The 26,783-nt window shown below is 53.5% G+C and overlaps 2 protein-coding genes across 2 annotated transcripts; one reads left to right on the forward strand and one right to left on the reverse strand.

The window, feature by feature from the left end:
- Positions 1 to 2,808: 2,808 nt before the first annotated feature.
- LOC127193335 (protein DGCR6) lies at positions 2,809 to 9,543 on the forward strand. Its single transcript, XM_051150653.1, has 5 exons — positions 2,809 to 2,979; positions 3,060 to 3,220; positions 7,911 to 8,011; positions 8,623 to 8,763; positions 9,354 to 9,543. The coding sequence occupies exons 1-5, from the start codon at positions 2,870 to 2,872 to the stop codon at positions 9,435 to 9,437; spliced, it is 597 nt and encodes a 198-aa protein (XP_051006610.1). The 5' UTR covers positions 2,809 to 2,869; the 3' UTR covers positions 9,438 to 9,543.
- A 987-nt stretch (positions 9,544 to 10,530) lies between these two features.
- Prodh (proline dehydrogenase 1) lies at positions 10,531 to 26,389 on the reverse strand. The gene is made up of 14 exons (XM_051150655.1): positions 26,105 to 26,389; positions 23,210 to 23,418; positions 20,003 to 20,037; positions 19,383 to 19,532; positions 18,408 to 18,472; positions 18,107 to 18,223; positions 17,685 to 17,764; positions 16,810 to 16,891; positions 15,566 to 15,658; positions 15,023 to 15,169; positions 13,949 to 14,124; positions 11,508 to 11,606; positions 10,810 to 10,898; positions 10,531 to 10,718 (listed from the first exon to the last, which is right to left on the reverse strand). Exons 1-14 carry the CDS (start codon positions 26,372 to 26,374, stop codon positions 10,531 to 10,533), a joined length of 1,800 nt encoding a protein of 599 aa, XP_051006612.1. The 5' UTR covers positions 26,375 to 26,389.
- Between the last annotated feature and the right edge of the window lie 394 nt (positions 26,390 to 26,783).

A 26,783-nucleotide genomic window follows, 5' to 3' on the forward strand; every position in this document is an offset into this window, starting at 1 on the left:
AGTTAAGAAGATACTTTTAGGTGGCACAGGCCTTTAATCCCAGCACTCGGGAGGCAGAGGCAGGTGGATCTCTGTGACTTCGAGGCCAGCCTGGTCTACAAAAAAGTGAGTCCAGGACAGCCAAGACTACATAGAGAAACCTTGTCTCGAAAAACAAAATAAGAAAAACAACAACAAAGAAGATACTTTTAAGTCTAGATAGATTTGATAGATATTGATTTAGTTCAAAACTTTAGACTCACCAAGATAAAACAGATAATATTTTCTTCAAGTTGCCAAATACCTCTTGATTAGACATTATGTGTGTAAGTCTTATTATTGTTTTTTTATAATTTTTCATAATTGTTCTTACTGTATACAACAAATGGCCTTTTATTTAGACAGAAAAGGGGAATTGTTGGGTTGATGTATTTTGATGCTAATTAATAAAAGGCTGTCACACCCTGGCCAGGGCAAACGGGATAGGCGTGGCTGAGGTTCCAGGGCGTGGGGAGACAGAGAGAATCTTGGGAAGATGAGAGACCAGAGGAGAAGAGAGGAGAAGAAGGCCGCCATGGGTTAGATGGAAAAGAAGCACATGGCCGGCGTGGATGGAGATTTCGCCCAGATGAAGAACATTAGCAAGTATTTGGGATTATGGATGGGAGGTAGCTTGAGAGAAATTATTAGAAGCAGATGGCATGGGAAGCAGTATGCCATACCTGCCCCACTATGGGAAGTAGTTTAGGAGATTAATGTCTGTCCTGCCCCAGGTTAATTAAGGCTATTTTAAAATATAACAAGTGTCTGTGTCTTGATTGATTGCTAGCAGGTTAGAAAATACTATTGTAGGGCCGGGCATAGTGGCACACGCCTTTAATCCCAGCAGAGGCAGGTGGATCATTGTGAGTTTGAGGCCAGCCTGGGCTACAAAGTGAGACCAGGACAGCCAAGGCTACACAGAGAAACCCTGTCTCAAAAAACAAAACAACAACGACAAAAAAAGAAAAAAAAAAGAAAAAGAAAATACTGTTGTAATAATCATTATAGGCTTAATAATAAACATTATTAGGCCATACTGGTAAATTAACAGCAACAAGTGGTGCTCGATGTGGGGCCATTATTAGGCAATACTGATGATTTAACAACAGCACCCGTGCATCACGCCCGCTAGGCAAGCACTCTACCAGCTAAACCACACCCCTGCTGCAGATCATGACTTTTAAATGTATAATTTAAATGATCCACCATAATTTAGTACACTGTCAACACCGAATTACTTTAGAGTATATTTACTGATGCAAATTACTTCTCTGTGTACAGGTGTTTTGTAACTTTTCTATTGCTGTGCAGACCCCAAGAAAAAAACAACTTCTAGAAGGGTTTACTGGGGTCTTAATAGTTTCAGAAGGTGAGTCCACGAGCTTCATGGTGGGCAGCCTGGCACCAAACAGGCGGGCATGGCCCTGGGGCAGCAGGTGACAAAGCATCCATAAGCACAGGGTGGTGGTGGTGAGAGAGAGAGACTGGATGGAGGGATGGATGGATGGCTATAAATGGTCTGGGGTTTTTTGTTGTTGTTGTTGTTTCCTTTGGTTATTGTTTGTTTGTTTTCTTGTTTTGGTTTTTCGAGACAGAGTCTGTGTAGCCTTGGCTGTCTTGGACTGGCTTTGTAGACCAGGCTGGCCTCGAACTCACAACGAACCACCTGCCTCTGCCTCCACCTCCCCGAGTACCGGGATTGAAGGCATGCACCACCACTCCCAGCCTATGGTATGGGTTTTGAAACCTCGAAGGCCACACCTACTAACCCTTCCCAAAACAGTTCCACTAACCGAGGACCAAGTAGTCAAATATCTGAGCCTATGGGGTCATTCTTGTTCAGACCACACAGCTTCTTCACAGAAGATCTGAATTCACTACGTTGGAGCTTATTGTGGCCCAAGGGAAGATTAAAGAAGAATGTATCCAGGATGCCCCAACAGAGTTATATTTTAAAAAATAAAAATAAAAAGCCACAGGAGGGAATGTAATTCTAGAAGCTCAAGCTCTGCAGCAGCAGCATAGTACAAGAAACCTTGCCTGAGGGAGGTTTCACTTATTCAAGCTGCAAACTAAATTAAGAAATTGGACACGGCTGGGGAGATGGCTCAGTGCGTAAAGGACCTGTTGAGCAAGCATGAGCTCAACTTGCCAAAAAAGACCCTTTTCCATTCTCCACTTCCAAGCAGTTGCTGAGGTTCCCAGCTTGCCTGTGGGAGTGGGGTATCTTTTAGGCTTTAATAAAAGTATCCTAAATTATTTTATTAATGAGACTAAAAACCCCAAAGGGAAGCCAGACTTCCCTTGTATTATTCTCTGGCAGCACCCCAGGGTGGAGGACAGCGTCCAGAGTCCGCCCTCCGTGCATACTCTACGCTGACCCCACCGGCTTCTTTTTGTTGGTTTGTTTGTTTTGTTCAAGTCAGGGTTTCTCTGTGTAGCCTTGGCCGTCCTGGACTCACTTAGACCAGGCTGGCCTCGAACTCACAGAGATCCGCCTGCCTCTGCCTCTCTGAGTGCTGGGATTACAGGAGTGGGCCACCATGCCTGGCTTTCCACAGGCTTCTTTAAAACAGAAGGATGCAGAGCCCTGGGCGTGCACCTCCAAAAGCAGATCCTCCCAGGAGCTCTGCATGCTAGGCTTCTCCTAGGACAAAAAGCGTCCAGGACGAGTCTCCCTGGAGGGAGGGGCGCGTCTTATGGTGCGTGACGCACCACGCAGAGCCAGTGGGAGACTGACCGGAGGGGCGGGGCGCGTGCGTCATCCGCGCTGGAGATTGACGTAAGGGGGCGGGGCGCGCCGGGGCGCCCGAAGAGACAGGCTCGAGGGGCGGCCGGGGTCCCCACTATGGACCGCTATGCGGTGCCGGGGGACGAGGCGGCCGACAGGGCCCGGCAGCAGGAGCGGCACTACCAGCTGCTGTCAGCGCTGCAGAGCCTGGTCAAGGAGCTGCCCAGGTAACGCGGCGGCGGGAGGGCGGGAGGGCGGCGGGGCGGAGGAGGCTCGGCGCTCACGCTCACCCGGCGGTCTACCGCAGCTCCTTTCAGCAGCGCCTGTCCTACACCACGCTCAGCGACTTGGCCCTGGCGCTGCTCGACGGCACGGTGTTCGAGATCGTGCAGGGGCTTCTGGAGATCCAGCACCTCACCGAGAAGAGCCTGTACAACCAGCGACTGCGGCTGCAGAACGAACACCGAGGTGAGGGAGTAGCGCGACCTTCCGGGGCGTCCCCGGCCGCTGGAGCCTCGGGCCGGGGGGCGGGGGTGCAGAGCCGGCCTGACCCTTTTAGCCTGCCGTCCAGAAACTTCTTACTCGCGTTCCCCAGAGTCCCCGCACAGCCTCCTAGGCAGGATGGGCCTCGCTGCTTGGAGGTCCGTTGACAGCTCTATGTTACCGGTTAGATAGATAATCCGTTATTCCATCACCTTCCCATTTGACTATCAGGCTTGATTGCTCTCGGGTGTCCGCATAGAAGTCTCCTCCTATAAATCACATTAATCTGCTCCCGTTGTACAATCAGGCCTCCCATTTTATTTGCTCAAGCTTGACTCGGTTCGAACGTTTTAGGAAAGAATAGTGTGGCTACGTCCAGTGCTCTCCGCGGATACTTTGCTGTAGATCTTTGGGTTTTGTTATCGCTTTAGGGTCTCTGACATGCTAAGCAAGGTCTCTATAGTGAGCTACATTGACATGCAAACATTCTCCGCTTTTCAGAGATAGGCAGTGTCTGTGTGCTGCCATCCGGATCTCTCCATTAGAGATAGGTGTTGGATTTTATTAAAACCTTTTCCAGTTCCTATGGAAGGAGTGTTTTGGGTTTTTATTTTGTTTTTTGTCCCGCCCCTGCCCCCCTCCCCCCCCGTTTCTTCCGTGAGACGGTGATTTCTAATTTCCTAAAATGAACTGTGTTCTGGGAGTGCATCCTGTACGGTCATGATGTATTGTTCTTTTACGTATGTTGTTTATGCCTGTGTTTTATGTGTAGTGTTCATGTGGGTGTGTACATATGTATGTGTATGTACGCTTGTGTGCCCATGCATGTGGACCCCAGAAATAGGCATGGTGCCCTAGTTTGGGTTTTTATTGCTGTGATGAAACAGCATGACCAAAAGCAGCTTGAGGGCCCAGAGTGGTGGTTCATGCCTTTAATCCCAGTACTCGGGAGGCGGAGGCCATAGGATTCTGCTACTGTCTGCCTACCTGTGACGTCATTGCCTACCTGTCATGGGGGCGTGGCCACGCCCAGTATATAAAAGGACAGACCTCTGGCCCCTCCCTCTTGTCTCCCTCTCTCTGTCTCTTTGTTTCTCTCTCTCTCTGGGGTACCCCTCCCCCCTTTCCTTCTCTCTCCATGCTCACTTAATAAACCTCATATAGTATAATATCATACCTGCTGCCTAGTACTTGTTTCTTATCGTCTTATATTAAACATAAAAAGAGGCAGTCGGATCTCTGTGAGTTTGAGTCCAGCCTACAAAGCGAGTCCAGGACAGCCAGGGCTGTTACACCAAGAAACCCTGTCTCAGAAAACAAAACAAGCAGCTTGAGGAGAGGGTTTATTTGGCTCACACTTCCACTGTTCATCATTGAAAGAAGTCAAGACAGGAACTCAAACAGGCAGGAAACTAGAGGCAGGAGCCAATGCAGAGGCCATGGAGGGGTGCTGTAGACCCCAAGGACCTCCAGCCCAGGGATGGCACCACCTATAGTGGGCGTGGCCCTCATCCATCAATCACTAAGAAAATGCTCTTTCAGCCTTGCCTACAGCTCAGTCTTTTAGAGACAGGCTCTTGATTGAGGTTCCCTCCTCTTAGATGACTTTAGCTTGTGTCAAGTTGACACAAAAGTAGCCAGCACAGCTAATGAGCAGCAGGGATCAGCCTGCCTGCCTCCCTCCTGGGCTGAGCTTACGGAGCACACTGTGTGCCCAGCTTTTGGCACAGGTGCTCAGGATCCACACTCACTGTACAGACTGAGTCATCTCCCATCCTTGTCTATTGAATTTGATCTATGAAAATCTTATGATAAGCATCAGCCTGTAGTTTTCTTGCAGTGCTTTTGTGGGTATGAAGGTAATGCTGATCTCAGAACGTGTTGAGAAGTCTCTTTAGTTTTCCAAGAGTCTTATTTCTTCACCAAATGTTTTAGTGGCTGTGCTTTTTCTTTTCTTTTTTTTCTTTTTCTTTTTTTTTTAAGATTTTTTGGGGGGGCTGGAGAGATGGCTCAGAGGTTAAGAGCACTGGCTGCTCTTCCAGAGGTCCTGAGTTCAATTCCCAGCAACCACATGGTGGCTCACAACCATCTATAATGAGCTCTGGTGCCCTCTTCTGGCCTGCAGGTGTACATGCAAGCAGAGCACTGTGTACATCATCATCATCATCAAGATTTATTTATTATGTATACAGCCCCCTTTGCTCTTTTCCCCTGTATGTTTTGATGGAGGTATATGGTGTGTCTAGTTCACAAGTCTGAAGTACATGACTCACTTCGTTCCTTTCTTTTCCTGAGACAGTCCTTCTGTGTAGTCTGGACCTGGCGCCCCTCTTTGCTCATTCTTTTCAGTGCTAATTACCTCCTGTGACCAGTATGCAACTTTGCCTGGCCCCTTCCATCACACCCGTCATTCTTCCAGCACGTTCTTCCTTTACCAGAAAGAAAAGGTGTCCACTCTTCTCATTCTCCCTGACTTGATTCTGGAATTGGTTGAGTAGTTCTTGCTCCCTGCCTCAAGCCATTGCCATTTGTCTTCCCAAGGCCTGGACCAGGCTCTGGTGCACCTGGCAGGGAGAGCCTCTGCTGTCGTGAGCCAGAAAGGGGTGACTGGAATGGGCCCCCTGCTTTCTTCAGTCACTACCATGGCCAAGGCCCTTCTGAGCAGGTAGCCAATGTGGACTCTGGGAACGGACCTGGGATGGTTTCCAGTGTTGATGAATGGACTGAAGGAGACGTTTCCATGCATGTACCCGTTGCCCAAGCCGTGTTTCCATGCATGTACCCGATGCCCCAAGCCGTGTTTCCATGCATGTACCCAATGCCCCAAGCCGTGTTTCCACGCATGTACCCGATGCCCCAAGCCGTGTTTCCATGCATGTACCCGATGCCCCAAACCGTGTTTCCACGCATGTACCCGATGCCCCAAGCCGTGTTTCCATGCATGTACCCGTTGCCCCAAGCCGTGTTTCCACGCATGTACCCGTTGCCCCAAGCCGTGTTTCCATGCATGTACCCGATGCCCCAAGCCGTGTTTCCACGCATGTACCCATTGCCCCAAGCCGTGTTTCCATGCATGTACCCGTTGCCCCAAGCCGTGTATCTATGCATGTACCCGATGCCCCAAGCCGTGTTTCTATGCATGTACCCGATGCCCCAAGCCATGTTTCCACGCATGTACCTGATGCCCCAAGCCTTGCGTCTACCTTTTTTGTGTTCACTGCCACCTGATAATCAGGCAGTCTCTTTCTTGCCCTTGTGGTGATGGTCTTGTTGAGGTAACCCTCGGTTTCAAACAGCAGTGATAAATGGTATCACTGAGGTACATCCAAAAAGCCAAGAGCTAAGGGAGGCTGTAGGCACTGACGAGCTATCGGACTTAAGGGAACCTTAGGGACCCTCCTAAATGGAGCTGTGCTGTGAATCTCTTCTAGGAGTGACAGTGTTAGGTTTCCTCAGGGCCGGCCAGCCGTGCTCCCATTTTATGATCTGAGGCAATAGCAACTCATTACCGCCCTGTGCTCCCTTCTCACTGTTCCTGTCATGACAGTGTTTGTGCGTGTCCATGTGCATGGCAGATGAGAGTTTATGCATGTCCATGTGAGTGGCAGTTGAGCGTTTGTGTCCATGTGCATGGTAGTTGAGAGTGCGTGTCCGTGTGTGTGGCAGTTGAGAGCTTGTGCGTGTCCGTGTGTGTGGCAGTTGAGAGCTTGTGCATGTCCATGTGCGCGGCAGTTGAGAGTTTGTGCTGTGTCCATGTGTGTGGCAGTTGAGTTTGTGTGTATCCACATGCATGACGGTTGAGCATTTGTGCGTGTCCATTTGCGTAGCGGTTGAGAATTTGTACGTGTCCATGTGCATGGCAGTTGAGCGTTTGTGCGTGTCCATGTGTGTGGAGGTTGAGCGTTTGTGCGTGTCCATGTGTGGAGGTTGAGCGTTTGTGCGTGTCCATGTGTATGGAGGTTGAGCGTTTGTGCGTGTCCATGTGTGTGGAGGTTGAGCGTTTGTGCGTGTCCATGTGTGTGGAGGTTGAGCGTTTGTGCGTGTCCATGTGTGTGGAGGTTGAGCGTTTGTGCGTGTCCATGTGTGTGGAGGTTGAGCGTTTGTGCGTGTCCATGTGTGTGGCAGTTGATTAGGTCCAGATACTTTGCTTGGTGGTAGAAGGCAGACTTCCCAGTGCAGAACCCTGTTGTCTCATAGTACAGGCCCACACATCCTTGCACCTCCCCTGCTGCCGAGCAGGACCTGCTCTGCTTACCCAGAGGGTAGCACCAAATGTGATTTGACACAACTGCACCTCTGGGAGACAGAGCCCCCTTCCTCCCTTTATAGGCTTTTGGTCAGTAGGTGTCCCTTGATGTCCTGTGGAGGGTGTCCAAGATAGCACAGCTGGAACCATGCTGCCTGAGCTCAGAGACCGCCTGCTTCACTCACCCGGCTGCCTCCTGTCCCTGCCCTGGGTGTACTGAGCTCTGATCATTGTCATACCTGCCTAACCCACCCAGCCCTCACAGCGCCCTGGAGGTGAAGGCGAGTCCCGGGTAAGAGCCGTCCTTCAGGGACTGACTCCTAGCTGTCCAGGACGGGCTTCCTCAGCCCCTTGGACTAGGCCTCTTGCCCAGCTGCCCCTCTTTTACCCCAGTACCTGCTCCTGCTGACAGGTCTTGTTCCCTCCCAGTGCTCAGGCAGGCTCTGAGGCAGAAGCATCTGGAAGCCCAGCAGTCCTGCCGGCCCCACAACTTGCCAGTGCTCCAGGCAGCTCAGCAGCGTGAGCTGGAGGTAAGAGTTGGAACAGGATGGCTGGGCCTGCCTCCTCATGGGCCCCACCTGGCTCAGTGCAGGGGCGGAGGATGGCTCAAAAGCTGAGCTGATGGGCTGCTGGAAGCTGGGAGAGTTCCACCTCATGGCTTCTCCTCACACTGACTGAGGGGTGCCCTGGTTGAGAGGAGAGTCACAGCCCATCCGTCACTCCCCTGTTCCTCCAAATAAGCATCTCCATGGACTAGAGCCTGCATAAAGTAGTCACTGAGTCAGGGACACTGTCCCTTTGTCGCAGGTGATGAAGTGCAATTGTGGGATGACAAGACCAGTCCGGAAGAGGTCTGTCTTATGAGGGAGTTTGAGGGTCAGATGTAGACCCACAGAAGTATCAACCAGCCATGGTGTTAGGGGTGAAGGTGGTAGCTCCAAGGGGTGAGTGGCAGGCCTCAAAGGCATTTCCAGCTAGGATAGTTAAGGAGCCTTATGGAGCTCCTCTGCTGAGCCACAAGCAAGGGTGCCACGGCCCTGTCACCAGACTCACTGTGGAGGAAGATTGGGGGGAAGTTGTGGGTAAGGCATCCTTGGGCAGACGCCCGAGCAGGAGCCACCCTCATTTCAAATCACGGCAGGCCATGGAGCATCGGATCCGGGAGGAACAGCAGGCGATGGACCGCAAGATTGTCCTGGAGCTGGACCGCAAGGTTGCTGACCAGCAGAGCACACTGGAGAAGGCGGGAGTAGCTGGTTTTTACGTGACCACGAATCCTCAGGTCAGCACCCCAGCCAGCCCTGCCACAGCCTGTGTCCGTAGCCCCTGAAGGTTCAGTTCTGTCTGGAGCTTTTGTTTGGGGGTTAGGGCTGCGGGGGTGTGCTTTGCTTGTCTTATTTTCCTTGAGACAGAGTCTGCTATATCCCTCAATCTGGCCTTGACCTTGAGGTTCTCCTGCCTCAGCATCGAAGTGCAGAGATTACAGGTATCAGCACACCTAATCCATCTGGAGTCTTAGCACTTTGCTTCCTAGTGAAGCCTAGAGTCAGTGATGGACAGAGGTGGAGTGGAAGGCCTCATGAAGGGCACAGAGGCTAGTCCCCATGCCCACAGGAAGGTGACCATGCCAGCACTGAGGTAACACCCACCTTGCAGAGGCTTCTACCTCCCTCCTGCATGTTAGCCTCCTGTTGGCACTCTAGGTAAGCCACTCAGAGACTGCTGGCCCTCCCTACTAGGTACCAAGGTGCAAATTCCCCCTTCTGCCTGGCCATGGCTGGCGTCCATAGGAAAAACAGCTCTTTAACCTCAGTACCCAGCAAAAGGGCATTGGGTGCCATGCTGGTGTTCACAGGGCCTCTTACATCCCAGGAGCTGACTCTGCAGATGAACCTATTGGAACTCATCAGGAAGCTACAGCAGAGGGGCAGCCAAGTGGGAAAGGCAGCCCTGTGACCGAGGGGGGCGTCCCTGTGTGCTCCGTTGCCTAGAGAGACTGTCGACACAGCCTTGTCACTGTGTGGGAGCTACTGACCGCCCAGCTGTCAACAGGTGTGATCTTTCTGAAAGGCTGACTAGACTCTGGCTATGCCTGCTGCCACCCACTGTGGAGATTTGGAGAGGAGGGGTCCAAGCAACAGGAATGGTGTCATGAAAGGGCCCATGACTGAATGCTGAGTGGGACTGTTGGTCCTGGCACCTTCTTTGGGCACATCCCACATCCCTCCAGGCTTAGGGTCTGCCTTGTTCTGGTGTGGACCCTTCCCTGACAGCACCAGGCTTGGGTGGAAGAAGCTGCAAAGCCCAAGCCCTGTATGGCCTAGAAAAATAAAGACCACAGCACATGGTTTGTGTCCATGCTGGAGCCAGCAGAGTAGCAGCCACCTAAGACAGCAGCCTTCTGGGATACCTAGCCAGAACCTGTGTCCTGCATTGCCATCCCCACCTAAATAGGTACCCCAATTAAGGCATGGGAATTCGTCTCCTGCTCTATGAAACTGAAGAGCTTGGCAGGAGGTGGGGGGGGGGGGCTGCCTCAGACCCAGCTAGGACTTGAGTTCCTGGAGCGAAGGGCACAGAGGGGCTTGGAGGGGAGCCGGGTGTCACTGCAGCAAGGCAGGTAGTATCCCCATGTCTGGTTTGGAATGACCTCTGATAAACAGCTGACCTCATGTGCAGGCAGCAAGAGAAAAGCAACGGATCCCAGTTACAGAAGCATTTATTGACTGAGCAGGCTCTCCAGTCTGTCCTCTGCCCACTTGCAGGAGGATGAGCTAGACCCAGGCAGAAGGTAGCTCTGATCGGGGGCCCTGCAGCCTGTGAAGGTGCTCAGTGCTTACTCAGATTAGGGCAGCTCCAAGGGCTCTAGCTGAGCCCTTACTTGAGTGTCTGCTCCTGGGAGCATAGTCCCCACCTCAGTACCTCAAAGGCTTGAGCATAAAAAGGGATACCCTGTCGTAGGCCTAGCCCAACCCAAAACTGTGCCCTGCCTTAAGTCCCAGAGGTAACTTGTTGAAAGGAGCAGGTGTGGGTGTGGCCGCTGCAGTGACTAGGCTGGATGGTAGAAGAGGCTTCTGGTGCGCAGCCGCCTGCAGAGCTCCTGCCACAACAGCTGCCTGTCCCGCTGAGCACCTTTCATGATGCTGCCGTTCTCCAGGGCACGGCGGGACAGGTAAGGGAGCACCTCCATCACAGGACCGTAGGGCACATACTTGTACACAGGAAAGCCTGCCTGGCCTGCACACACGCACACACACAAGAGTGATGAATGCCACGCACAACATGGTGTGCCCCACCACCACACCCCCTCAGGGACAACCCAGCTCACCTAGTGGGAAGCTAATTTGGTCACACATCCCCAGCAGCTGTCCAAAGCACACCCGGCCATCATCAGGGTGCAAGCCTAACTCCTCCATCCTGTGAAAGGGAGGCTAGACTGGTGAGGATCGACACCCCCCCCAGGACCCCTGATGTGCCTCTGACCCCTGTGGGGTGGGGCAGGGATGTGAGCTCTGTTCAAGGTCTCCCCAGCACAACTCCCTGCCCACAGGGAAGGCCAGGACAGCAAAATTATCCTTCCCCCTTTCCTGTTCCACTGCCTCTGACACCACCTCCACCTCCCTCCTGTGCCCCATGTAGCACTGAGCCTTTGTTCTAGTGACTAGGAGCCCCCAGCCCTGCCTCATTCTCCCTTGCTGGCCGCACAGCTGCCAGCATTTCATAGGCGTGTTTATTGTGTTCATGTGTGTACATGCATGTGCCCAGAGGACCATCTTGGGTATTGTTCCTCAGGAGCTATCCAGTGATGTTTAGACAGCCTGGTCACCCTAAGGCTCACAGATTATTAGGCTAGGTCAGCTGTCCAGCGAGCCCCAGGGATCCTGCCCCTGCCTCCCCACTGGGGTTATAAGTTCTCCCTGCTCACACACCCAGCTTTTTTTGCATGGGTTCCATGAATCAAACTACGGTCCTCCTGCTTGTCTGCACATCCCCATCACGTCCCCAGCCTACTTCCACTACACCTACCTGCACAGTGCGAAGCGCACCGTGTCCTCATTGTGGGACGCCACCATCACCTCAGCCTTGGTGCTGTGCTTCAGCTCCTCCAAAACATAGTTAAGGCACCTGTCAGGACAGTCCTACCTGAGCTTGGCTCCAGGCCACCAACCACCTGAACTTCTCCTGGCTCTGCAGACGACTGCAAAATCCAGGCTGAGGAGGAGGATGTGGTGGTGGTGGTGGCAGTGGCAGCCAGAAAGGGCTACACCTGGCCTCCCCAGCTGCTGTATGTAAAACCGTTGGCTCAAGGGAAACAGCTCCCGTTGAGCTGCCCTGGGACGGCCTTTTCATGGGTGCCACTGCTTTTGAGCACCCTGTGATGTAAGCCCAGTACAAGTCCATTGTTGGCATCGTGTCTGGGGTGAGCAGACATTTGTTCACGTTCCCCCAACAGCAGTGTTGTGTAAAAAGGGAGGGCTGACGACATTCTACCAGGGCTGGCAGGGCCTGCCTACACCTGTGGCTGTGCTTCTGGGAAGGGCCCTATAGCACAAGAAATAAAAGAGGGCTGGAGAGAAGGCTCAAAGATTAAGGGCAACGTCTGCTCTTCCAAAGGTGTGGAGTTCAATTCTCAGCAACCACATGGTAGCTCATGACCATCTGTAATGAGATCTGGTGCCCTCTTGTGTGGTGGACAGGTGCACATGTGGGCAGAACACTGTATAAATAAAAAATAAATCTTAAAAAACAAAGAAAAGGAAGTACAGGCCTCTGGTAGGGTGGGTCTCCCTGAGCAGTCTCAGGGTTACGCCACCAAGACACTGGCAGGCTGACAGCACATGTGCTCTCTGACCCAGCAGGTCAGTTCCTAGGAATATGCCTGAGGGCACAGCCTGTGGCTGCAGGTGCAACACAGCACAGGGGCACAATGTCCAACAAGGCCCCATTAGAGCAACCAGAAGCCTGAAAATGCACCCTTGGCATCCTGTGCTGCTGACCCAGGAGATAGAGCAACTAAATGAAGAGACAGGGCGGAGGACAGCGTGTTCCGTGTAAACACTGGCATGTGGCACTGCCTGCAGTGCAGCAGACTCTTGAAATAGAACAGCAGGAAGGAGTGGAGCCCAAGGAGCAGGGCGTGTGGGGGAGGGGGCTGTGACGCTGGACTGCTCGTGCTGGCCCTGGTAACCTAGGTTATATAGGTAAACTGTCATGTGCTGTTGGGGTTCACTGAGATGCTAGCTCTGGAATGGGGTAGCCCCTGACACTCTCCACATCAAAGCATATTTCTGTCTGGAAGTGCTCTAAACCCTGTTATCTTTGAAGCTGGTTGGTTCTGCCACCACAAGAGGGGAAAACAATGGATTATCCTTAAGAACAGCTGGAAATTAGCCAGGTGATGCTGGCGCACCCTTTAATCCCAGCACTCGGGGAGGCAGAGGCAGGCGGATCGCTGTGAGTTCAAGGCCAGCCTGGTCTACAAAGTGAGTCCAGGACAATCAAGGCTACACAGAAACACCCTGTCTCGAAAAACTAAAAAAAAAAAGAAGAAGAAGAAGAAGAAGAAGAACAGCTGGAAGTTAAAAATATCAAACATTGTTTAATCTCACAAAACATTTAAGGTGGTAAAGACAGAAGCTGGTCCTGCATTCCCCATCAGGAGCCCGTCTCACTGGGGAGGGCTGCCCCAGGCATTTCTGTTGACCGTGTGTGCGGCCCATTCGCTATCTTTTGTTTGCTTTCCTGATGGGGCTGCTCCAGCTGCCTCCACTTTGCATCGTGAGCCCGTGATTTGGTAATGTTTTACTGTCTCTCTGCTGTTTTCTACCTGTACTTTGCTATTTGTTCCTTTTACTTGCTATATACTTAATAAATTCATCCAAAACTGAAAGCACAGCAACAGAGCCTTCCCCATAGTTCAGAACAACTGCACAAAGATGCCAGCGCTATAAACAGCAGAAAGATCAGGTGTGCCACTGTTGCCTGCCACGTGTGCTGAAAAGTGGATCGGCTGAGGCAGCCACATAGGGCAGCCAGGCCCCTGGGATGGACCTCTTTTCCCTCCTCTTCCCCTTCCCCTCCCTGCTCATCTCATGTATCCCAGGCCCATTGCAAACTCACTTTGAAGCCAAGGATGACTTTGACCTATTGATGTTCCTGCTCCTCCCAAATGCTGGGATCAAAGGTATGCGCCACCATGCTGGCTAAAAGCCAGGGCTTCAGGCATATTAGGCAAGAATTCTACGCATGAGCTGGGCCTGCTGTGTCAGCAGCACTAAGGCCAGTACTACCACATACTCAAAAGAGGACAACTTAGATGTCTTGGAAAAATGATATAACAGCAGGGAAAAAAAAAGGCCCATCTGCCCCCCAGGAAACTGGCTTTTGCCTAAAGGAGGCCACTCACTTGCAGGACCAGGGTTCTTGTGCACCGCTTCAGGAAGACACGGGAGAAGGCAGCCTCTCACCTGTGGTACATGACATTGGTGGCTTCATATGTAGGGTTGATGGGATCCTCGTAGCCAATCTCCACAGACCTGGCACGCTCCTGGGCCATGTATGCACCACGTACGAGCTTAGCCCCAAAACACCAGCCCTCACGGCGAGCCAGTTCCATATCCATGGTCACATTGTCATAGGCATCCTGCAGAGCCAAGCCCCAAAGTCACAGTGACCCCAACTGGTGACAGTGTGGGGACTGCCTGTGGGACATGACACTCACAGGATCTGGGAGGCAAATGTGGATGAAACTTGGCCTCCAACCTCAGCCACCAGGGAAAAGTGACTGGGGCCACCGCAGCCTCCTCTGTGTAGCCTGAGATGGCCCTGTGGGTGATCGACCCAGAGCCTAGAGATACTGTGTATCTCAGAGTCATCTTAGCCAGTTAGGAACAAGTTGCCAACTGTCTGGGACTGTCCCCATACACATCATGCCCTTTTGCTGCCTAACAAGAGGTGTCCCCATGAGACCCCCCAGCAACTTAACAGCCTCAAGCTGAGGGGCTAGGCTTGGAGTTTTTCTGTGCTCCCAGGGCTGCCTCTTCAGCCCTGTCAAGTCTTCCATGGGAGTCTACTGATTTTCTTTCTTTCTTTCTTTCTTTTTTTTTCAGGAGACAAGATTTCTGTCTTGGCTTATCCTTGGCTGTCCTGGACTCAACTTTGTAGAGCAGGCTAGCCTCATCTGTTTGCCTCCACTTCCCAGAGTGCTGGGATTACAGGCATGTGCCACTGTGCCTGGTTTTTTATTGTTTTCTTTTTTAAATTTTTGTATTTTTGAGACAGGTTTTCTTTGTAGCCTTGGCTGTCCTGGGTGTGGCAACTGGGCAGGGCCTGCTTCCTAGACAGATGAACTCAGTACAGGGTTAGCAGCCTGCTTGCTCCTTTACTTGTGCTGTTCTGGGCCCCTGCATAAAGCAGGGGCCAACAGATGCTCCACAGAAAGGCGTATCCCTGCAGGGTGGTGGCCGCACTGCCTGGGAGAGGGTCTGCAGTCAAACACAGGACAGGCGGAAGACAGGGAGGCAGGAGGGGGATGGCTGTACCTTGAGGTAGCACTGGAATGTGTTGTAGATGAGCGGCTTATCCACATTGAACTTGCGCTGCATCTCCAGGGTCAGGCGGCTGATGGCCGGCTGGAAGTAGCTCTGCTCAGCGTCTATCATCAGCCGCACGCCTGCATCTTTAGCTTTCTGAGAGAGGCATATGAAGGAAGAAAGGTGGCTCCAAGTTGATGATGCTCACACCTTGGCCAGCACACACACAAACACCCCTCACCCCAGTGTGCACACAGCTGCTCATACCTTGGCCAGCACATCCTCCACTCCCCTACCCCCCCATCCCCCACCCTGCATGCACACACAGCTGCTCACACCTTGGCCAGCACATCCCCCACCTCCACCTCCACCACCCCCACATACAGCTGCTCACACCCTGGCCAGCACATCCCCCACCTCTACCCCACCCCCACACACAGCTGCTCACACCTTGGCCAACACATTCCCCCCCCCCCGCACCCCATCCCCCCACAGCCGCTCACACCTTGGCCAGCACATCCCTCACCCCCACCCCCACCCAGCTGCTCACACCTTGGCCAGCACATCCATCCTCTGCAGCATCCTCTTCATCTGCTGTTCTTCCTCCTCAGTGAACAGTGACAACAGGGGCTCCAGCTGGCCTGTCTGAGAGTACAGAAGTCAGGACACTATGGGCCACAATGACAAAATGCCCCAAACTGAGCAACAGCCAGCCCACTGTCCTACAGGTGAGGAGAGCTGTGCCCATATAAGCAGCACCAGGCTGAGGCCTGTACCCCCAGGAATTTATTTCTATGGCTTCCCTAGGGCCTTGAGAGAGTCATACAAAAAGTCCAAGGCCTCACTTGGAATAGAAAAGGCTGGCGAAGTGGAGCCATGGCTACAGATACTACCCAAATTGCAGCATGGGACCAAAGCGTGGCCTTCAAGGAGACAGAATGGTCACAGACGAAAATTGGCAGGATGCACCTGGACACCCCACACAGCACAGAGGTCTCCCACCCCACCCTCAGCTGTGGCCTAGGATGCCCTTGCAATGCTAATGAGCCATCAGTTCACTGATCCCAGCAGCCTCGCTTCACTGAGCACAAACACCGGGTGCCAGAGTCTGCTGGCAGAGACTTAATGGTCACACTGCATGCATCCAGAAGTCCCAGGACAGTGGCTCAGTTTGGGGTGGGCGCTCAGTCTCAGGTGCCGGGAACATCACAGAAGAAACATCTGCACAACACTTTCTCAGCTGCTGCATCTGTGCCTCCTCCATAACCGAGAGCAGGTGGGCTTCCACACCTCCTCTTCCCCTGAATACTGGCCACACTGGCAACTCCCTTTGCAAAACTGAACTTGCTGTGACTTCTAAGAACAGGCTGCAAAAGTTGATGCAGCGCTGCCTGGCTTTCACCTCAAGGACACTCACTTTGGGGACCCAGCCACCATGTTGGGGAGAAAGCCCAGATGGCAGGCAGTACCACCTGCCACACATGTGAGCAGGGCACTTTCATGACCAGCAGGCCCTACCACCCTCTGAGGACAAGTGACCAGGACACCCCAGATAAGAACTACCCAATTGGATCCTGTTCAGCCTTAAAGATACAGAAGGCCAGGTGGGCTGGGGTAGACCTTCCCTCTAGACACCGGCCCTCTCTTCACGTGTAAGGGCCTACGTGCGTCCCTGCCCCACTAAGCACTGGGGACACTGGGTTTATCTTTGTGGCAGGGTCAGAGAGCATGGCACTTCAGTAGTCACAATGAGTCCCCTGGGTAGGCAGACAATGGAATTGGGGGTGGGGAGGTACCTGCACATTGGGGACCACCAGATGCCTGGAGAGCTGGGTCCTGCTGTCAATGAGGCTGTTCCAGTCCAGCAAGTCCACAGTGCTGAGGGATGAGGCATGTCAGCAAAGCAGGTGGCCTGCCTTTACAGGTACTGGGGTGTTTGGGAGTCCTCAAAACACACACACACACACACACACACACACACACACACACACACACACACACACACACACACACATACACATTCCTCAAAAAACTGCTCCCAAACTCAGCCCTCACAAACCACCCCGGTGTTTGATTTTTAAAAGACAGAATGTTTGCCAGGTGTGGTGGAGGCAAAGGCAGGTAGATCTCTGTGGATTCTAGGGCAACCTGGTCTACAGAGTGAGTTCCAGGACAGCCAGGGCTGCACAGTACAATTCTGTCTCAAAAAAAAAAAAGGAGGGAGGGAGGGAGGGAGGGATTGAATGCTGCTTTCAGTCAACCAAAGCACCGACCATTTTTGCAATGGGTCAGAGAATTCCATGGCCACGACAGAAATAGGCAAAGATGCAAGGCAAAGCAGAGAGCAGTCAGCACTCCAGGAGGCTGGAGAAGCTAAAGTGCAGGGCTAGCCACGGGCCGCCTGACAGCCGCCAGCTCTGCCTCGAGCCTGCACCCTGACTTGACTGCAGGCTCCTGGTGGCATCAGTCCCACCCTCTGGCCTGAAGGAAGGGACATGGGATGCTACCTTCACCTGCCAGTGTAGCTCTTAGAAGTCTTGTGTGTGTGCTGCCTATTCCCATGCAGCCCTGCTGTCACTCCCCTGACCCATCCTGTCCTGGGAGGTGACCGGGAATGGAAGCCATTGGGGCTCGAGACCGTGACTACCCCCGGGTGGGGGTCAACCCTTACCCAGACACTCCCAGCGTCTCTGGTGTGCACCAGCCCTCGATCTCAGCCCTGGATGCGATGCCCATCTTTTCGATGCTTTCCTTGAGAAGCGGGAAGGCAGAGTCAGTACTCACTCCCACCATGCGACAAACTGACGGTGTCACATCATCTGTGACAGCAGGACTCATTTCAGGCCCCACTTTCTGTTCCCATCTTTGCTGTTTCCCACATCAGCTACCAGCTGACCCAATCCCCTCTCCTCCCCACCCCCTACTCTGTAGACAGTGGAGCTGTCCAGAGTTCCAACCACAGAACTGTTCTGCCCACCACCCCCAGTCTTCTCTCCACCTGCTGCCCCAGCTACACTTCCCAACAGATCCAAGACTACCCCCCACACCGCCCCGGCCACTGTATAGTTCCCGGGGAAGAGAAAGGATGCTCACCTGGAGCACCGCCACCTCCAGCTTCCTGTCCACAGCAGCACAGCCAGCCTGTCCCTGCTCTGCGGCCATTTGATGAAAGAACCGTCTCCACCTGGTCAGCACGTCTGAGAACTGCAGCTGCCAGTGCAGGTGTGAGCCCCACTGCAGCGTGTGCCCAGCTCCTCCATCCAGCCCTGGAACCACCGCTGCAGCCCCAGCTCACAGCTACCAAAATCTGAGCACATCTGCAGCCTTGCTGTGCACATGGCAGCCCCAGGCAGGATCTGTAAAGCCTCTGCAGACCAAATGCGCCACCACTTACCAGAAACTGAGGTCTCCCCAGTGCAGTGAGCTTAATGGCTGAGAAACCACCGTCACTGGCTCCACCTGTCAGAAGCCAAACGAAGAGCCATGAGTGCCTCGGAGGAGATGGATGCCTGAATCAGAGGAAGGACCAGGGACACCTTGCAGTTGCGTGTTCTTCAAACCTAGCCCTATAGGCAGTTCCTGCCCATAGTGACTCCCAGTCCCCTGAATGCTCTTGCGCACGGCTGCTCCAAAGCCTCTGCTACAAGATGGGGAGGCTGATGAGGCAGCCTTTGTAAGCAAGACGACACCAGGCAAAGAAGCCAGAGAGATCTGCACATTGCTGGTGGGCCCCTTGGCTCAGTTTCTTCATACTGCTTTCTGCACTATGGGTCATCCATATATGGACCACAGATCACAGAAGTACCATGGAGTAGGGGCTAGGGTACACAACCCCAGACAGAGCTGTCAGGGAGCAAGCAGGTACTCTCCCCCGACACACACATACCAAAATGCCACAGTTGTGCCATCACACTGGCCGCCCCGGTCCGGGAGGCAACCACTTACTAAATCATGCCTTGAGAAGTGCAATGCATTTATAGGTGTGGGACCCACTACTACACCAGCAGGAACACTAAGACCCGAGAGCTCAAGGACCTCATGGCTTAACTGGCTTCCCATCCCCAGCCGTCCAGTAACAAGGAGTGGCCAGTCACAGAGGGTGTGTCACCAGCTCCCAGAACTGAACCTCAACCTGAGGGTTGTGGATTCCAGAGGTCAGTAGCAGGACACCACACGCAGGTGCAGGCCCAGCACAGGAACATGGACCAGGCAGGAGGTGCCCTCCAGGAGCTGCCAGGATCCTTAGGAAGAGCTGGAAACACCCCAGTCCCTGAGAGTCCTGAACAGAGCCCCGTTCACTCCAGCCCTGCCTAGCCTCCTCCACAAGCCCAAGGCTCCTCCTAGCAGCTGGCAAGGCAGAGGAACCCACCTGAGGCCTGGATGCACTGTAGTATGTTTTCCATGTAGTCATCACACTTGGTTTCATTGGCATAGAAGTAGGTGCGCGCACTGATGACACCATCTCTGCGATCTCCGAAGGCGCGGTGGACCTGATATTGTTTCTCCCTCTTATTTGTGCCTGAGAAGGCAGATACACAGCCCTATCAGGGATGCCAGCCTGCTTCAGAGCTTCATCTTCAGCATCCTGCCCATCCCAGCATTCATACGCCAACATCCCAGAGCCAACAACCCTCAAGATGGGCTCCAAATAGGCCTTGCTGAGCATCCTGAAGCTGCCATCCCCACAGCCCCTGCTGCCCCTCCCGCTTGGATTCCCCTAGGCTGAACCTCATCATGGCGCAAAAAAAAAAGGCCAAGAAAGTAGAGCCGCCATCACAAAGGCCTGGACTGTGGCCTACTGAAGGCCGAGGAGCCTGTATCCCAGCAGGTACATGAAGGTACAGAGAGCCAGGACCATAGCTCTGGCCATAGGAAGCAGCCTGTGGCCTTGTCCCTTACCCAAAGGCCGCCACAGGCCCTAAGCCCAGATGTCCCCTGGGCCACCAGACTGTGTGCTGGGGTGAGGAAAGCACCAGCTCCTAAACTCACCAGTGTTGTCTCTCTCTGCCTCAGAGGTGCATGACCTGCAGGATGGAGGATGCAAAGGTCAGTTACGCCACATGAGGTACCGGTCACTAGGAGGCAGTTGAGCCTTGGACCTGACCTTGAACCAAACAGAAGGCTAGCTCAAGAAAACAGACCAACTTGGGTCAACCCAGCCCTTCCACAGGCCTGGCATGACCACCTGGGCCAGGGAGGGCATGGTCTCATGAACCTTAGGCTTCCTATGGGTAGAACCTTCCTTACTGGCGAGGTCAGGCAAGGCGAGGAACAGGAACAGAAGCCACCCTGTACGCCAGACTGCTCTAATCCAGCAACAACGCCTCCTTGCTCAGACCTCCACAAGCCATGGCCTCCAGGGCAGAGTCCCACACACCCCTGGCTACTCCCACCCTCAGGCCCAGGCCCTGCCAAGACTCCTAGGCTTATTTTCTAAATAGCAACCAGAAATTTTCTTACAAGATGCACATGAGACCGTCTTACCACCTAATTGAAAACCTCAAGCCAGGTGTGGTGGTGCACTCCTTTAATCCCAACAGAGGCAGGTGGATCTCTGAGTTCAAGGCCAGCCTGGTCTACAAAGTGAGTCTAGGACAGCCAAGGCTACACAGAGAAACCCTGTCTCAAAAAACTAAAAAAAAAAAAAAAAAAAAAAAGAGAGAGAGAGAGAAGAAAAGAAAAGAAAAAAACTCCCAGGACCCCACCATACTGGGAGACATCAAGTCCTCAGCAGGGCAGGATGCTGAGGCCCCTCACAGGAAATAGCTGTGTTTCTTCAGAGCGAGGAGCACAGACAAGGGACGGTCAATGCATCTTTCGGGTCTTACCATCAATGCGCCTTATCCATTAAGAAACCTCGCTACTCTTCAAGGAAATCTGGGCCACCAAGCGACATGCCGAGACGCCTTGACAGAGCCCTCCTTCTCTGTCCCAGGGAGCCCCATAAGTACCTCAGCCCACAAGGCCACAGCCCACGGGACAGAAGCTGGGCAGACAGCTATTGTCCCATGTCCCATGTCATGCTGATAATATGGAACAAGAGGATGAAATGTCACTTGGCGACAATGTTCTGAGTCTGTAATGAAGAGGCAGGCAGTCCCCGTGTGTCACCTTCCCTAGGAGAAAGCCAACCAAGGTCCCTAGATGATATGGGTTCCATAAGACCAGTCTCAGGTACGACCAGACCAAAGTCCCCTGAGGCTATCAGTGCAGAAGCAGGCATGGTGATTCCCTGAGCAGAAACCCTGTCAAGGAGGGAAACTCAGATCCTCAGGTGACCCCCTGCTGACCCCTGCTGGGGAGACCTGGTTGTATAACCCCACAGCCCACTGGGATAGATGACACGTGGCTTAAGCAGCAGGTGTGACTGCCAGGTCTGGTCTCCATGCGTTCCAGCCCTTCTTCCATTAGCTAGGGACAGGCCTCAGTCTCCGGATAGCCCCACCCCCACCCCCCACCACCACCACCACCAAACAGCTCCCCACAAGGGTCTGTGGGGCTGGTCACTCCTGATGAGGTGCAACCAGTGGGCCCTGCAAACTCTTTTCCCCCTGCAGGGAGGTGGCATGTGGAGATTGCCAGGCTCCCCATTACAGAACTCAGAACATTGTCACAGAGTGACAGCTCACCCTGTCCCCTTCTAAGGCTGTAAGGTGGAAGGCTGGCAGCAGAGCTAGAACCACAGCCTCACCACTTGCTTGTTGGCAGTGGAGGGTGGGCACTGTTAGGTCCCGAAGGGTCTGTTTCTGATGTCTCAGAGCCCAGGCAAAGCTCCTGTGGGACAAACAGCCATGCCAAGCTGAGTCAGGCACAGACAAAAGTAGATCCCGCGGGCAGGCCTACTGCCCGTTTCTCACAGCCGGGAGGTCTCCAGTGAGAGCCCTGGAGGCTGAGGCTATGGAACCCATTTGGTTATTCAACAGCAGCCTTGGTAAAGGCCTGTAGCCAAATCTTCAGGCATCCCTGGGGTTCACAGGGGATGCTGGAACTGAGTCGCCCCACCTTCAGAACAGCCAATCACAAGGCTGTGCTCCGTAGGCTGAGGCCAGGCTCGGACATTCTGTTCTCAGAGCCAGCAGCCTCACATGACTGCCTTTCCCCAACCCCTCCTGTTAGCCACCTGGGGAGGAGCAGGGTAAAGTCTGACAGGGCCTGACCTAAACTTTACACGTGGACCTGCTGCAGCCAGAGAGACCTGGGACCCAAAAATGCAAGCAAGGGCTTATCTGGGGAACCACAGGCAGCAGCATTTTGCAAAGAAGGGGCTGGTTTTGCATAGGCCTCCAGTGAGTCAGCTACCACCTCAGGGGGCAGAATAAGGCCACCCTGTCTTGTTGCCAAGAGGGCAGATCCGTGAGCTGGGCTTTCTATTTGCTGCCTGGAAAAAGGCCTTGCAGCAGGAGGAGTCCCCCAGGCTGCCTGACGTGGTGCACATGGTCTCCTGACCACAGGCGCCTGATTGGACACCATCGGCAAGGCTCTACACCCTGCAGGCACAGCCATCTCCAGACTAGGAAGCTACCTGAGGACTAGTTGGAACCTGCAGGTACAGTCAGCCAGTCAGGAATCCTTGGGAGGAAAAACTGTAGCAAACAGGAAGCTGGGGCCAGCACCAAACGCCTCTGTGAGTGGCTAAGTAGCGCCTTATTCTCAGCCCTAGAGGCTACACACTTATACCACCCTGCCCTTGGAAATTAAAAAGGCAATTTGAATTTTATGTATTTTTTGTATCATAAATTCGAGTTCTTGTTTTGATAGTTTTCAACCACTCAAAATGCAAAACTACAGCCTCAAACTGTACAGGACTACATAGTGAGCTGGTACGACCAGGGCCACAGTCTTCACATCTGTCCCTCAACCCTCCTCTGGTACAGGCCCACGAGAGCACAGTGCTCGTGTCTGCAGCAAGCAAGAACTCTAGGCACGGGCTGGAGAGATGGCTCAAAGGTTAAGAGCACCGACTGCTCATCCGGAGGTCCTGAGTTCAATTCCCAGCAACCACATGGTAGCTCATAACCATCTATTATGTGATCTAATGCCCTTTTCTGTCATGCAGGCAAGCACTGTATACATAATAAATAAATAAATAAAAAGAACTGTAGGCTTGGCCACCCCTTAGCTGGAGCTGAACCCCAGCAACCCGGTGCACTTCAGGGTTACCCCTGTGCCTTGCAACACCAGAAAAGCAGGCCTTACTCCATCTTTTTGCGCTCCGCCTCCTCGGGGCTCAGATCTTCCTCCACTCCGTAGTCCAGGATAAAGCCAACACCGAAGGCTTTGTTGTGCCGGATCAGAGGCTTGATAGACTCCTGGTCCTCGCCAGCCACAAAGTGGCCATAGAAGGTCATCTTCATTAGTCTGTCGAACATTCTCTGCCCTAGAAGCTTCCTGGCAACACGGAACAACTGAAAGGCAAAGGGAAGCAGCTGTCTGGCTACTGCCCTCCCCCATCCTGCCAGACTCCTGCTTACTCCTTCCTATCTCATCCCAGTGCCACATCTGTGCTTGGCATAGTTTATAGAGACCACTCAGAGCAGGCTGTTGCCTTCTCAGCCACCGGGAGGCTGTGCTTACCCAGGGCAGCAATGGGAGGACCAAGGGGCCACCTCTCAAGCTGCTAGCTCGCCTAGGCTCTGAACACAGCATTCCTCTTAGGACTCTGGCCCGAGGGGCACTGGCTCCTGGATCGCCCCTTGCTGAGTAAAGGAGGATCCAGCTAGTCTCCCCAGGGATAACACTTCTGTGACATTTAGTAGTCTTGTGGGAGGGGGCCCAAAGGTAACTCTCCAAAATGTTCTCTCTCTCTCAGTGATTTGTTCTCTCGTCCTAACCCATGAGAAAGGGGCTTGGTGTGAGGCCAGACCTCACCCAGCTGCTAAGCAGTGGCTACACACAAAATTCAAATGGCTGGAGAGAGGTCTGTCTACCAGACACTGGGAACTTCCATTTCACCTCACAGACCTTTCCAGGGCAGACCAGCTAACCCTGACAGATGTGCCCTGAGGAAGATGGCTGTCATGCAGCTAGCCACTTTATCTCTGTCACACCTCTTCCCAGCTCACATTACTGTAAGCATTCCTTAAACCCCTGGAAGAAAGGAGAGTAAACAAGCATCATAGGAGAAGAAGCAAGAGGCTCACTCCTCAGTGACTGACAGGCGGGATTGTGGACTGGGACGGGGGCATCTGCTAACCTAGATCAAAGAGAGAGGGTGAAGAAAGGAAGAGGAAGAGCTACGGCAGCAGGCAATGGTGACAAACAAGCTCCAGGGCGCTCAGAAGCAACCCTCATACATACACACCGTGGAAGCCCCTGTGTCTACTTCTGCCCCTCCCCCAACTCCGCTCCAAGAAAGGAAAAGCCTGGGGCTCCTCAAACCCCTTGGGCATGAACCCTCCCCCTACCATGTGGGGAGCCCAATTTAGTCTAAGTAGAAACATTTGCAAGTCAAACACCTTCCCCATCACAGCCTAGTCACAGAATGATGAGCATCCACCGAGGTTCAGCCTCCTCCGTGCAGGATCTGGGACTTAGGCGTTTTGTTTTGGGTTCCCAAGACAGGGTTTCAGCACTAGGAAGGTTGAGAACCACTGCTCTAGGACCTATAGCTCTCCAGCTTGGGGCCTGGCATCTGAATGCCACCTCGTTCCGCAGCAGGCACTGAGGCTGCCGGGAGCCCAGGCTGGACAGATGGAGCCTGGCTGCGGGGTGGGATTTTCTGCTTCCTCTAGGGAGCCACAGCTCATCTGTGAGCTCCAGAGAGCCAAGGAGGTGACATGTCCTTCCCGTAGTCACCACAGCACCCTGACTGGCATAGAGGTGCAGAGTTCACTCTCCTTAGAAGCAATCCCCAGGCCCCGGGGATGCTGACAGCCAGTGATGAATGTAGGGGTAAAAGCGCAAACTGGACCTACAGGCTGGCTCTTCCCTGCCTCCCCCTCCCTGCTAGCCACCAGTGGCTCCTCTGCTGCTCCTCCTGTCCCAAAGGCAAAGCAGCACCTATGAGACGCCAGGGCTGGCCACCCCCTTCAGTCGTTCCTGCCCAGCTTGCCACATTCTCCCTCCAGGCTCAAAGTGCCAGCAGTACTAGCCGACCCCTTCCAGCTGCCCGCTCAATGCTGATACTCCACAAAGTCCTTGGCACTAGCTCCCGTTCTGTGGACCCTTCTTCCTTAGGGGGCTCTATTTGCAACGCATTACAACCCCACCTGCTTGCCACAAGCCTTTCTTTTACTCCCAGGCCCCAAGGCTCACAATTAAGTTTTCCCCAGGGATTTAGGCCAGTACCTCAATTCTATGTCAGCATGGTTGTGGGGTCTGAATCACACCCCACCTGTGTGGCTCCAGCTCCTCCAGGCTCACCTGAGAAGTCACTACCCTCTTTGAGTTATCTTCCAGACCCTTACAAAAACACGGGAGGCCACCTTGAGATAACAGGTCAAGACTGGCTAAAGTGGTGGTGTTTTCCCCCAAAGGCCCTCACAGTTCTCAAAGTTGTCACGTTACAGTTTCAAGTGGCACTTTGCTAGTCTTTGAGACCCTCCAGCGACAACAGACAGAGGATATGGTGCTGTCTGGACCACAGATGGTAATGAGTTATCCTCACGCCTGCAGTCAGAGAGCACTTGGGAAGTGGGAGGCAATCCAGGCTCTTCCACTGTACTTAGAATAAATATAAACATATGAGAAAAAAAAGGTGGGAGTTTGTCTCATTTCTCGAAACTGTTGGGAGTAGCTGTCCTTAGGAGTGGGTGGCCACACCTGTGGAATTCTGGGGTCCTAGGCTACATAAGCACTTCAATCTTGGCTAACTTGGAGCTTCATGGAAGGATACCCGATTTATCACAGGTAACGGTTGTATTCCTACAAATAGTATATATCTTAAACACTATGAGACTTTGTTCCTAACTGGTAGTGATTTTAAGTAGGAAACTTCACAAAGTCCGAAAAAGCACGCAGCCAACGGCCCCTCTTCCTTGCCTGGCCGGCTTCAGACCATGCGTGAGTGTCCCTGCCTGACTCTTCCGACCTCCGCCACCCGCTGGCCCCCGCCGATGTCCCCACGCGCCTCCGGCCCACCCACCCGCGCACCTGCTCGTGGTGTGCCAGCAGCATTGGCGACGCACACAGGCGGAGCACTAGCAGGTTGCGCACCAGCTCCCAGCTCCGCCGGCTGCGGTACGCCTCCTGCGTGTTGGTGAAGTCCACGGCTGGCACAGGGCGCCGCACAGGCTCGGTTGCTCCGCATCCCCGCACAGACCCGGGGCTCGTGGGAAGCTGCCCGTGGGCCTGCGGTTCGGTTGAGAAGGCTGCTCCGCGTGGTGCCACAGAGCGCAGCAGGAAGACTCGCCTCAGGGCCATGGCGGAGTCAATACGCGCGCCCAGGAGGCTTAAGTACGCTTGGCCAACCGCGCCCTAAGGTCGCGCCCCGATCACGCCCCATTCCCGGAAGCCCCACCTACCATCCAATGGCTTTGCTCCCATTTTAAGAAGCCCTGTCCAGCCCAGAAAGCTGCCCCATCTCTTCCAGAAGCCTTCCTTGCCTGGCGCTCTGGTTTGGCGTGTTTCCCGTGGCTGACCACGCCTCCCCAGTCCGCAGACAGAGCCTAACCCCAGGTCGGCCTCCCTTGACCTCCAAGACCCCGCCCCCTTGGGAACCGGTCTATTTAGCGCTGGGATTCTCCTGTCCCCAAGTTGGTCAGGTGGGTCCAGAGTCCTTTAGTTAGAGCCATGACATATTGGCACACGCCGATCCTCAGTTCCAAAGCTG

The sequence above is a fragment of the Acomys russatus genome, chromosome 8 (genome assembly GCF_903995435.1).
Source record: "Acomys russatus chromosome 8, mAcoRus1.1, whole genome shotgun sequence".
Classification (NCBI taxonomy): Eukaryota; Metazoa; Chordata; class Mammalia; order Rodentia; family Muridae; genus Acomys; species Acomys russatus.

What these genes read in the sequence shown, in the direction of transcription:
- Prodh (XM_051150655.1), bottom strand. Translation starts at nt 26,374, where the DNA reads ATGGCCCTGAGGCGAGTCTTCCTGCTGCGCTCTGTGGCACCACGCGGA. An exon ending in TGGAGGTGGCGGTGCTCCAG is followed by an intron (nt 17,765 to 18,106) that starts GTGAGCATCCTT and finishes CCGCTTCTCAAG; the next exon opens with GAAAGCATCGAAAAGATGGG. An exon ending in CCAAATTAGCTTCCCACTAG is followed by an intron (nt 10,719 to 10,809) that starts GTGAGCTGGGTT and finishes GCGTGTGTGCAG; the next exon opens with GCCAGGCAGGCTTTCCTGTG.
- LOC127193335 (XM_051150653.1), top strand. Translation starts at nt 2,870, where the DNA reads ATGGACCGCTATGCGGTGCCGGGGGACGAGGCGGCCGACAGGGCCCGG. An exon ending in CTGGTCAAGGAGCTGCCCAG is followed by an intron (nt 2,980 to 3,059) that starts GTAACGCGGCGG and finishes GGTCTACCGCAG; the next exon opens with CTCCTTTCAGCAGCGCCTGT. An exon ending in ACGTGACCACGAATCCTCAG is followed by an intron (nt 8,764 to 9,353) that starts GTCAGCACCCCA and finishes CTTACATCCCAG; the next exon opens with GAGCTGACTCTGCAGATGAA.